Consider the following 13,124-nt stretch of genomic DNA (forward strand, 5'->3'; position numbering starts at 1 on the left):
CCAACCCCCCTAGTCCCACATTTGATTCATGTCCCAGCCAGCAGAAAATTCTAGAAGCCTCTTCCCTATCAGCTAGTTGTTCTGGTTTAGCCAGTGAGGCTACTATATACTATCAGCAGAAGCTCTCTTGGTAGGGACAGAACTGGCAGCTGTTCCAAGACCTTAGCCCAATTTTAGTGAAAGTTTTTTGTACTTTATTTTCTACAACGTATTACAAATGTAGACCATAAAAGAAATGAGCCTAGTTAATTACCATGTTAAACAAGAACTGCCACAATTTATTATCATCATCCATGATAGAGGAAGGGGCATCTCTTCTCTCCCAACATTAGTCTTTTTCCTTGTTACTGGATCATAATTCTGGAAACACAGAGGAAAACCAGCCTCCATGCAAAGACAGTGCAGGTATGAATGTCAGTGTAAGTATGGGAACCCCAGGGAACACTCTCCTACTCTAGAGTAGTAAAGCTATCAGTACTTAACAGCTTATAGAGACTTTGGAGGTTCCTTGCATCCAAGAACCCTCAGGGCATTCACTCAACAAACACTAAAAACCTACTGTGCATCTAGTATTATGTCAAGTGTTGGAAAAGTAAATGAGAAAAATTCCATGGGTTGCCAATACAATTAGGGTAATTTAGGTACAAAATGTCACCATTTAAATGAGAAACACTATCAGTGTTCTCACATAAAACTAAAATATACATATTTGAAATATTCGGATCCTTTATTATACTACTTATTGCATATTCTCAAATTTCAAAATTAATCCACACCCTTCAAAATGAATCTGGGAGTTCCTGTTGTTGCTCAGTAGTTAACAAACCCGACTAGTATCCATGAGGATGCAGGTTCAATCCCTGGCCTCGAACAGTGAGTTAAGGATCTGGCATTGCTGTGAGCTGTGATGTAGGTCGCAGACGTGGCTCAGATCCCAAGTTGCTGTGGCTATGGCGTAGGGTGGCAGCAGTAGCTCCGATTCGACCCCTAGCCTGGGAATCTCCATATGCCATAGATGCGGCCCTAAATAGACAAAAGAAAAAAAAAAGTGAATCTGTTATTCCTGTTAAGCAACCCTCCCTCAGGCTACCAGAAGCAGCCCCAACCTGAGAATGCACTTTACACTGTTCTCTGTCAGTGCCCTAGGGTGTCTAGGCTGCCAATACTCACAAAGATCTGGCCACCTGCTTGAGGTTATCAGCACACTGAGGGCTGAGAATAGCACAAGTCTGAAAGAGTTCTAGGGATTCTTGGATGTTTCCTTCCAGGCGAAATATCAATGCTGCCAAGAAATAGAAAACACAGAAAATAAAATCACGTTCTAGGAAGAATGGAGGCTGGTATCAGAAAATTGTAGGAGAGGGAGGTAGGAAATTATATCACAGTAATCCTTTGGATAACTGTGTCTTTGATACAATCAGATATGATGTCCAATGGATTGAAATAAGTAGCAAAACTGATAAGCAATCTTTTCTAATAAGGTATCATGAACCTGCCTGTTCCTCCACTCCCAGCTTCCACTACAAAGAAAATAGGGTGCCTTATAAACTATCCCACAAACTATTCACAATAAGAACATTCTTATAGCTCCCCATCACATGCTCTATTTATCATGATAATTCAGATTTCCACTTAATAGTTTTCAGAGAGTACACCAAATGGGGCAAGTGCAATCAATACCTCAAGACCAACAAGGAGATGCTGGCAAAGAATGCAATTAACATTTCAGACTTGGTTTTCCATATAGCAACCAATCAGAATCAACCATTTTCCCTAGGCCTAGGTTTTCAAAAGAATGTACATGCTCATGTACTGTGAGGCACTCTTAAGACTGGAACTTGTGACACTGGGAATAAAAGAGCATTATTTAGCCATGACATCCTAGATGTGTGAATGCAATGTGTGGTAAACAAAGCCACTCATTTATACCAAAGAGTCAAAGACAGTTACTGGAAAATCTAAGGTGCTACTTTGGGTACTACAGGGTAAACTTTCAGTCAGTGGTTCCATATTTGATTTCTGATCAATTTCACTAATTCTGTTTTACCCTATATACTTGTAGGCTTCATCCTGATTCACCTTACAAAAAATCCTCAAGCATTTCCTCATCTCTTTTAGCTTGACTGCAAGGAACCCTTCTAAAAGCCTCTTCTGAATCTGAAGCTACATCCATTCTGAAAAACACTAGCCATAAACTAGAAAAGGTGTGAAGGATGGTGGCAAATTTTTTAACAGAATTAGCCATTTCTGAGTTCAAATCCAGCACAAGAATTAGGTTCTGATTTCAAAAAATAATAATAATAATAATATTGGATAAGAGACTTGTGCAACATTTTAAGTATTTCATGACTTATTTGCCCTTTTCTCAGAATATGCATTTCTCTAGCAAGAATAGAAGAGATATATGTCCTACCTTGGACATAGATAGCATATTCACATAACCCCTGAGTCTCCTGAAGCTGTTCTTTGATAATAGCCTGGAAGACAAAGAAACAATACTGTTGAGTAGTGGTTAAATTGTCTTCAAGTATTTTTAAGGCAGACCAGACAAGGAGCATATGTAAGAAATCTACAATACTAACAATTACTAATAAAGCAGTTAATTAGGATATCTTTAAAATTTCAACTCTTATTATGATTATTTCTTCCGTAACAAGGGTCAGCAAAGTATGGCCCATAGGCCAAATCCAACCCACACAGCTTTTTCTTTTTTTTTCTTTTTTTGCTCGTTAGGGCCACACTCATGGCATAGGGAGGTACCCAGGCTAGGGATCGAAAGGAGCTACAGCTGCTGGCCTACACCACAGCCACAGCAACACCAGATCCAAACCACAGCTCTTAGCAACACCGGATCCTTAACCCTCCAAGCAAGGCCAGGGATCGAACCCACAACCTCATGGTTCCTAGTCAGATTCATTTCCGCTGCGCCACAACTGGAACTCCAACATGCCCTATTTTTGTACAGCCTTCAAGCTAAGAGGGCTTTTTATATTTTTTTGAAATTTTATTTATTTATTTATTTAGTCTTTATAGGGCTGCACCTGAGGCATATGGAAGTTCCCAGGCTAGGGGGATGAATCAGACCTGCAGCTGCTGGCCTACACCACAGCCACAGAAATGCCAGATCCAAGCCACGTCTGCAACCTATACCACAGCTCTCAGCAACACTGGATCCTTAAGCCACTGAGTGAGGACAGAGATCGAACCTGCGTCCTCATGGATACTAGTTGGGTTTGTTACTGCTGAGCCACAATGGGAACCCCAGGTTTTTATATTTTCTAAGGGTTATAAAAAGAGAGAGAAAGATTAAATATGTGAGACAGACACTGCAGCCTGCAAAGCCTAAGATATTTATCATCTGTCCCTTTACAGAAAAAGTTTGCCAACTACTATCTAGAATCTAACTAGGCAAGCTAAGAAAAATATGAAAAGATTTCCAAGCACCATTACAGATGCTATGGGCTCTCTGATGAGCAAAATATAGGCTCTATCTTTGTACCATGATGGGCTAAGACCAGGGAGCTAGAGAGCTCAGAAGACAAGTACGTGATTCTGACTTGAAGAATCAAGGAAGACTTTCCAAAGGAAAACAGATCAAATCCTGTGTTAGCAAGGGGTTGAAGTGGCCCAGAAAGTCAGAGAGAGAAGGGCTTTGAATGCCATACTAAAGAAGGTTGAGAGCAATGGGGAAAATGTTGATAAGTTTTGAGCAGGAAATAACCTGATTCTATTTGCTCTATTTTTGGAATATTGTTGAAAATAGATGGAAAGGGGGCAAGATTAAGGGTTGATATAAGAACTCTTGTGGATAATTCAAGTAAGAATGATGGATGGGTCACTTTGTTGTGCAGCAGAAATTGACAGAACATTGTAAATCAACTATAATAATAATTTAAAAAAAATAGGGATTACCTAAGGTGTGGAGGGGGGGAAATTAGACAATTTTATGAGACAGTAAGAGAAGAACTTCCAGAACTTGATGATTTCTATATTAGGGAAAGTGGGTCAGGGGATTCTGACACAGATGGCTGGGTGAATGATGGTACCTATCCCTGAGACAGGGAACAGAAGAAGGAATAGGTTTGGAAGGAAGCAAATTCAGCTATAGAAAAATTGAATTTGACAGTTCTGGGAAGCATTCACTATGAATGAGATTGGTCTGGAGATCAGGAGGAAGTATGTGGAATGAGCAGAGAAAAGGGTCAAAGACAGAGCCTAGGAAGAGCCCCAACTCTTAAGAAATAGCAAAGGACGATGAGTCAAAACAAAAACAAAAACAAAACAGAGAAACTGGTCAATAAAGGAAAACTGAAATAAGAAAAGAATAATATTAGAGAAGAAGAAAACCTTTCAAGACTCATACTGGAACTAAACTGTTAATTCACTGCATTGCCCTTGGTACAAATGTCAGGAATAAATTAAAAACCACAACCCTGGGAGTGGTTTTGTGGCACAGCGGGTTAAGAATCTGGCATTGTCACTGCAGCAGCCTGGGTTACTGCTATGGTGTAGATTTTATCTGGCCTGGGAAACTCCATATCACATGGGCATGGCCAAAAATAAAAAAATAAAAATAAAAACCATAACCTTAAAAGCATTACGAAGCTCTGAATGCCAAAAAACAAAAGGGCTAGTACCAAGGATATATTTTGCCTGATACTATTCTTTACCAGCAAGTATATAACTTATATAGTATGTAAACAAAGATACAGTTTAGAGGAGTTACTGTTGTGGCTCAGTGGAAATCAATCTGACTAGCATCCATGAGGATGCAGGTTTCATCCCTGGCCTCAATAAGTGGGTTAAGGATCTGGCATTGCCGGGAGCTGTGGTGTAGGTCACAGATGCAGCGTGGATCGTGCGTTGCTGTGGCTGTGGTATAGGCCAGCGGCTACAGCTCCAATTTGACCCTCCAAAAGATGTGGGTGCAGCCCTAAAAAAATAGACACAGTTTATAGAGAAAAGAAAATACAAATGGTTTTAAAATATACAAATGACCGAGCTCACAATAGGAACAGAATTATAAAATAAAATGCAATGAAATACAATTTTCACCTCACCAGAAACTTAAAACAATTACTCTGTGTTGAACACCTGACCTCCTCCATGAGACCAAGCCCCAGAGAGTGGGTGCTCTTTGGGGTTGGTCTTAAAATGAGAAGACACATGGAACACACTTGAACCTGACCCACAGCCTATGGTCAAACTCAGCCAATCTATAGCCAGTATGAAGGCCCATGAGTAATAATGTGTCTGCTGTTGGAGGCCTGACGTTTTGAGGTTGTTTGTTAAGCAGCATTATCATAGCAAAAACTAACTAATACACAAAATATAGGGAAACATGAATTCATACATTATTAGTGAAATATAAACTGCTACAAACAGAGGTACAGACACTGTTAGGTGCCTAACCAAAGCCTGCCTCTCATGTTCTCTATCACTGCAGCCTCTCACCTTGCATGCTTCATAATCCTTCCGGATATAGTGGAGATGTATCAGCCAGTTCTGCTTCTCCAAAATAGGAAATTCTGGAGCTAGGTAGTACATTTTGACAAAACAAATAACAGAGACATTGTAAGTTTTCTCCTTGAGCATCAGCCTCGTGTCTAAACTAACCATAAGCATACTGAAACATCATGTTAAGTTCCTCCTGCTGCTGACCATAAGAACACAGTGCATCAAAAACGTACGTGTTATTAAACTAAGATACTTATCCTACAAATTCAATGTATATACTTTGAATATATATACTTCTGTCCAGTATTAGTGGGGTTTTAGTGGGGTGTTTTTTATTTTTTATTATACTTGATTTACAATGTTCTACCAGTTTCTGCTGTACAGCAAAGTGACCCAGTCATACATATATATACTTTCTTTTTCTCATACCATCTTCCATCATGTTCCACCACAACTGACTAGATACAGTTCCCTGTGCTATACAGCAGGACCTCACTGTTTATCAATTCCAAATGCAGTAGTTTGCATCTACTAACCCCAAACTCCCAGTCCATCCCCCTCCCACCCCTCTCCCCCTTGGCAACCACAAGTCTGTTCTCCAAGTCCGTGAGTTTGCTTCTTCTCTGTAGATAGGTTCATTTGTGCCATATATTAGATTCCAGATAAGTGATATTATATGGTATTTGTCTTTCTCTTTGTGACTTAACTTCATTTAGTAAGAGAGTCTCTAGTTCCATCCACGTTGCTACAAATGGCATTATTTTGTTCTTTTTTATGGCCAAGTACTATTCCATTGTGTATATATACCACATCTTCTTAATCCATTCATCTGTCGATGGACAGCTTAGGTTGTTTCCATGTCTTGGCTATTGTGCATAGTGCTGCAGTGAACACAAGGGTGCGTGTATCTTTTTCCATGAAAGTTTTATCCAGATATAAGCCCAGGAGTGGGATTTCTGGATCTTATGGTAGTTCTGCATTTAGTTTCTGAGGAACCTCCATACTCTTTTCCATAGTGGATGTACCAACTTACATTCCCACCAACAGTGAAGGAGGGTACACTTTTCTCCCCACCTTCTCCAGCATTTGCTATTTGTTGAGCTGTTAATTATGACCATTCTGACAGGTATGAGGTGGTACCTCACGGTAGTTTTGATTTGCATTTCTCTAATAATTAGTGATGTTGAGCAATTTTCATGTGCCTGCTGGCCACGTGTATGTCTTCCTTGGAGAAATGTTTATTTAGGGCTTCTGCCCATTTTTCAGTTGGGTTGTTTGGGTTTTTTGCTATTGAGTTGTATGAGTCTTCTGTATATTCTGGAGATTAAGCCCTTGTCAGTTGCATCATTTGTAATTATTTTCTCCCATGCTGTAGGTTGTCTTTTTGTTTTTTTTAATGGTTTCCTTTGCTGTGCAAAAGCTTATAAGTTTGATTAGGTCCAATTGGTTTATTTTTGTTTTTATTCAGTTTTTGTGGTTTAAAACGTCAGTTTCTCAACTGATAACTTGCTTGAGGAGAAAAACTGAATCATTCTTTGCTTCGTCTCCCCATCGCCCACCTCTCTCCCTGGTTTTAGAAGGTGAAAAGATGACTTTCTAAAGGATATTTCAGGAATGTTACTACCAAATATATATATATATATATATATATATACACACAGACACACATAACATAGTATCACATCTGATCAGAGGACCAAAGTAACTAAAGCACATCCTCAGCAGTAGCTCAAATGTGAAACATTGCACTGCTGCCCAAGAATGAGAAGTCAACAGTGATAAAAATATTTGAGCCACTGAAATGATTAATGAGAGAGAAACCATGAGTTACTATTCTTGGAATTCAATTAAAATAAAGGTAAAAAAGTTCATGAAGAAATTACTCTTCTATAATAAAAAGGAGAAAAAGGATTAACACCAATATCAGAACAGTAGTGAGCTCAAGGAATGAAGAGGGAAGAATGGAATTACAAAGCAATAAAAAGAAGGCTTCAACTCTGTAATGATTTATCAAAAAAATTAAAAGCTCTAAAGTAAACCTCACTAAGTGTTTTTATTTATTAAATCTGCCCTGTCAGTACATGGCTGGCTGTATTTCTTATGCATTTTACTACATGTTTGAGGTATTCCCTGATGTTTGAAAATGTAAAAGAAATGGTAAAGCAGGGGGAAAAGAGGAAAATGAATTGATTTGTAATCATTCTGTTCCAGAACCTTAGGAAATACATCAAAAGTTAACTTAATACTCATATATCCATATAATAAGAAGGAAAAAAAGCTTACTGTGACACCAAATTAATGTTATCAGAAAATGAAAATCAAGGAGTACCCACTGTGAGCAACAGGATCAGTGGCATCTCTGCAGCACCAGGACGCAGGTTCAATTCCCAGCCGGGCACAATGGTATAGGTCAAAACTGTGGCTAGGATCTGATCCTGGGCCTGGGAACTCCAGATGCTTCAGGGTGGCCAAAAAAGGGGAAAAAAAAAAAACAAAACACAAAAATTAAGGAGTGGAGTGGAGAAGGATCAAGATAGAAGAAGAGTAAGACGTGACACTTACCTTCTCCCACAAACACATTAAAAAAAAAAAACACCTACATGTATAAGGATTCGCACAGAACATCAACTGAATGCTGGCAGAAGAATTTAACCCTCCAAAAAGGGCAAGAAACCCTCCACATAACTGGATAGAACAAAAGAGAAAAGAGAGAGAGAGAGAAAAGGAATCAGGAAGGAACTAGCACTCCTGAGAGGGACCTATTAAAGAGGAAAGGAACCCACACCCTGGGAAGCCTTCTGATAAGGAGATCACCTGAGACGGAGGGACCTCAAAGTCTCAAAGAAAAACACAGCAGCTGGACTGAAGAGAGCAAAGCAGAGTGAGAGTGGCACAGACCATATGCACCACTGCCCCCAGAAACCACAGCCTGAGACACTCAGGCGGGGGCTGCTCGCTAAGACTCAGGTTCTGGAGGTCAGTTACGGGGAAAGGACAAGGGTTGGCTGCGTGGAGGGGCTACAGAGCAGTGCGCCACAAATAAGGGACCCGGGGACGAGGTCTAGGCCCGCAGGAAAAGCAAGGCGCCATTGCTGGGAAGGGCAAGAGGGGGAGGGGCAGATTGCCACAGGAATATAGTTCCCTGCACAAATGCAGGCAGGCTCTCAGAGGGTGGGGCACCTCTGGCACAGGCTACAGGTGGTGAGGCACCACTTGTGCAGGCTACAGGTGGCTGGGCACCTCTTGTGTGGGCTAAGAGCATTGGGGGACTAAGCATGATGCAGCACCTCATGAGTGGTCTGTAGACCATGGGGGCTTGGGGGGGAGCCAGAGCAGTCATCTCAGACACCAGAGATGGGTGTGGTCTGCCACCTAGGGATATGTGAAAAGGCACAACCTGCAGCCCCAGTCACCTAAGAGGTCGGCAAAGAGGAGGGTACCGCAGCTTGGCACCACTCGTTGTTCTCACTTCCCTGGGAACAGACACACCTTGCTGCTGCCATTATCACTGTCAAGGGCCCAGCAATGAGGCACTAGCTGCCCACTGCCTCCATCTTCCTGAAAGCACACACAGCACCCCCAAAATAAAAAGCTCTCACAAAATACTGAGGGGTGCTCATGCACATAAATAGCCCTCCAAGACTACAGTAGTTGTTTTCCCTAAACTCACAGAATAAGAAAAATATAAACAAAATCAAGAAACTCAGGAGCCATTTCCAGTTAAAAGAACAAGAGAATTCCCCTGAAGGAGCAATGAGACAGACTTCTGCGTCTAACAGACACCGAGTTCAAAAGGAAACAGTGAAAATACTGAAGGAATTAAGAGCAGACATGAAGGAATTAAAAGTGAATATGAACAGTAATGCAGATTATTTTATGCAGCAAAAAAGTATTAAAAGCATTACTTTATCTAGTAATGCAGTTCTAGAAAGAAACTAGAAAACATAATGAGGAGCCAAGAAGAATTACAAAATTCATTTGCAGAGACACAAGCTGAGTTAAAAGCACTGAAGAGCAGAATGAATAATGCACAGGAATGAATTAGTGACTTAGAAGATAAAATAATGGAAATCACCCAATCAGGACAGCAGACAGAAAACCAAATGAAAAAACAGGATATCTACGGGATAATAGAAAGTGGGCCGATCTACACATGCTAGGGATTCCAGAAGGAGAAGAAAAAGAAAGGGGACTGAAAATATATCTGAAGAAATTATGTCTGAGAACTTTCCTAATCTAAAGGAAACAGATACCAAGATACAAGAAGCACAGAGCACCCCAAACAAGCTGAGCCCAAAGAGGCCCATACCAAAACATATCGTAATACAAATGGCAAAAGTTAAAGAAAAGATTCTAAAGGCAGCAAGAGAAAAACAAAGAGTTAAAAACAAAGGGAACCCCCATAAGGCTATCAACTGATTTATCTACAGAAACACCATAAGCTAGAAGAGAGTGGCAAGATATACTCAAAGTACTAAAAGGGAAAAAGTGGCAGCCTAAAATACTCTACCAGCAAGGATATCATTTAAAATAGAAGGAAAAACAGGAGTTCCCGTCGTGGCGCAGTGGTTAATGAATCTGACTAGGAACCATGAGGTTGCGGGTTTGGTCCCTGCCCTTGCTCAGTGGGTTAAGGATCCGGCATTGCCGTGAGCTGTGGTGTAGGTTGCAGACGCGGCTCGGATCCTGCGTTGCTGTGGCTCTGGCGTAGGCCGGTGGCTGCAGCTCTGATTCAACCCCTAGCCTGGGAACCTCCATATGCCATGGGAGCAGCCCAAGAAATAGCAAAATAAATTAATTAATTAATTAAATAAATAAATAAAATAGAAGGAAAAATAAAGAATTTCTCCAACAAACAAAAACTGAGAGTACTCAAAACTAAATCCATTCTAAAAGAAATGCTGAAAGGCCTCCTCTAAATTAAAAAAGAAGTAAGAGGGAGTTCCCGTCGTGGCGCAGTGGTTAACGAATCCGACTAGGAACCATGAGGTTGCGGGTTCGGTCCCTGCCCTTGCTCAGTGGGTTAACGATCCGGCGTTGCCGTGAGCTGTGGTGTAGGTTGCAGACGTGGCTCGGATCCCGCATTGCTGTGGCTCTGGCGTAGGCCGGTGGCTACAGCTCCGATTCAACCCCTAGCCTGGGAACCTCCATATGCCGCGGGAGCGGCCCAAGAAATAGCAACAACAACAACAACAAAAGACAAAAAGACAAAAGACAAAAAAAAATAAAAATAAAAAAAAATAATAAAAAAGAAGTAAGAAGAAATAGGATGGAGGAAATCACAATTAGAAAGCAATTACTTAAATAAGCAAGTATACAGACATAAAAGGAAAAAAAAACCTACTGTAAAAGCAACAATAAACACAAGGAACAGCAAAAGGGTACACACGAAGATGTTAAAAAAGAACTTCAAAATTATAAAATGTGGGGAAGAAAAGAAAGAAAATCTAGACTCTTTTTTAGAATGTGTTTGAGCCTATATGACTATCAGGCTAAGGCAAGCAGTTGTAGGAAGGGCTTAATTGAAAAACAGGGCAACCACAAGTCAAAACCACACATTACATTCACAAAAACTAAAAAGAAGATGACACAAGGATGAAATAAAAAGAAATCATCCACCCCCCCCCAAAAAAAAGAAAAGAACAAAGGAGAAACACAGAACCAACTGAAAAACAAGGTTTAAAATGGCAGTAAATACATATTCATCAATAATTACCTTAAATGTCAATGGACTGAACGCTCCAATCAAAAGACACAGAGTGGGCAGACTGGATGAAAAAGCAAGAGCCTACAATATGCTGCCTACAAGAGACTCACCTTAGGGCAAAGGACACATATAAACTGAAAGTGAGAGGATGGGAAAATATATTTCATGTGAATGGAAAAGACAGGAAATCATAATACTCGCAATATGAGAATTGCAATAATCATATCAGACAAAACAGACTTTAAAACAAAGGTCATAAAGACAAACAAGGACATTAATGGTAAAAGGATCCATTCAAGAGGAGAGTATTACAATTCACAATATATATGCCCTAATACAGGAGCACCCAGATACATAAAACAAATACTAACAGACATAAAAGGAGAAATTAATGGGAATACAATCACAGTAGACAACTTTAAACATCCCACTCACATAAATGGACAGATCCTTTAGACAGAAAATCAATAAGGTAATAGAGATCCTAAATGACACAATAGAAAAGTTAGACTTAATTGACATTTTCAGGACATTACATCCAAAATAATCAGAATATACATTCTTTTCAAGTGCACATGGAACATTCTAAAGACTGGCCACAATAAGGGGCACAAAACTGACCTCAACAAATTTAGGAGTCTAGAAATTCTTATAAGTATCCTCTCTGACCACAATGGCAGGTAACTAGAAATCAACCACAGGAAAAGAAATGAGAAAAAACTGACTACATGGAAACTAAACAACATGCTATTAAAAAATCATTGGGTCAATGGGGAAATTCAAGAACACATCAAGAGAAACGATAATGAAAACACAACCATTCAAAATCCATGGGATGCCACAAAAGCAGTGCTTAGAGGGAAGTTTAAGCAAGTACAGGCCTTTCTCAGAAAAGAGGAAAAATCTCAAATCAACAATTTAACCTATCACCTAAAAGAATTAGAAAAAGAAGTCAGCAGAAGGAATGAAATCATAAAGATCAGAGAGGAAATCAATAAAACAGATTCAAAAAACAATAGAAAAAAATCAGTAACACCAAGAGCTGGTTCTTTGAAAGGGTAAACAAAATTGACAAATATCTGGCCAGATTCACCAAGAGGAGAGAAAGAATTCAAATAAACAAAATGAGAAACGAAAAAAGGAGAAATCTCAACACATACTGCAGAAATACAAAAAAAAAAAAAAAAAAAAAAAGAGAGAGAGAGAGAGAGAGATTACTATGAACAACTACATCCCAACAAATTTGACAACCTAGAAGAAATGGACAACTTTCTAGAGACTTAACTGCTCGCCAAAACTGAATCAAGAAGAAATAGACAAGGGAGTTCCCATCGTGGCTCAGCAGAAAGGAATCTGACTATTACCAGTGAGGACAGAGGTTCGATCCCTGATCTCATTCAGTGGGTTTAGGATCTGGCTTTGCTGTGAGCTGTGGTATCAATTGCAGACATGGCTTGGATCTGGCATTGCTGTGGCTGTGGCAAAGGCCAGAGGCTACAACTCCAATTTCCCCTAGACTGGAAACCTCCATGTGCCGTGGGTGCAGCCCTAAAAAAAGAAAGAAAAAAAGAAATAGATTAATTGAACACACCAATCACTAGAAATAAAATTGAGTATGTAATAAAAACACTACCTACAAACAAAAGTTCAGGACCAGAGAGGGCTTCAAAGGCAAATTCTTCCAAGCATACAAAGAAGAAATTAATACCCATCCTTCTTAAACTTTTCTAAAAGGTTGAAGAAGGAGCACTCCCAAAGACATTCTATGACGCCACCATCACCCTAATACAAAAACCAAAGATAGTACCAAAAAGGAAAATTATAGGCCAACATCTTTGATTAACATAGATGCAAAAATTCTCAGCAAAAGTTTAGCTAACTGAATCCAGCAACACATGAAAGAGATCATACACCAAGAGTGAGTGGGATTTATCCCAAGTTCAAAAGGATGGTTCAAGAT

At 39.9% G+C, this 13,124-nt stretch overlaps 1 protein-coding gene across 18 annotated transcripts in view; it reads right to left on the reverse strand.

Moving 5' to 3' along the window:
* The window catches only part of BBS4 (Bardet-Biedl syndrome 4), a 61,037-nt gene that overhangs the window by 15,155 nt on the left and 32,758 nt on the right, over positions 1–13,124 (reverse strand). For 14 of the 18 annotated variants that reach the window (XR_014809072.1, XR_014809073.1, XM_084966566.1 and 11 more), the window contains 3 exon segments: positions 5,455–5,534; positions 2,414–2,477; positions 1,171–1,282 (listed from right to left, as the gene is read on the reverse strand). Coding sequence is in view for 3 of the 18 variants with exons in the window: in NM_001244787.1 (NP_001231716.1) it covers positions 1,171–1,282; positions 2,414–2,477; positions 5,455–5,534 (256 nt within the window). In the remaining 15 variants the exon portion in view is untranslated. 18 annotated transcript variants of the gene reach the window in all.

Source organism: Sus scrofa, chromosome 7 (genome assembly GCF_054392235.1).
Source record: "Sus scrofa isolate SSC_HxYL_T2T_F1_AM1 chromosome 7, Sscrofa_HxYL_maternal_Yorkshire_Landrace_v2.0, whole genome shotgun sequence".
Taxonomy (NCBI): Eukaryota; Metazoa; Chordata; class Mammalia; order Artiodactyla; family Suidae; genus Sus; species Sus scrofa.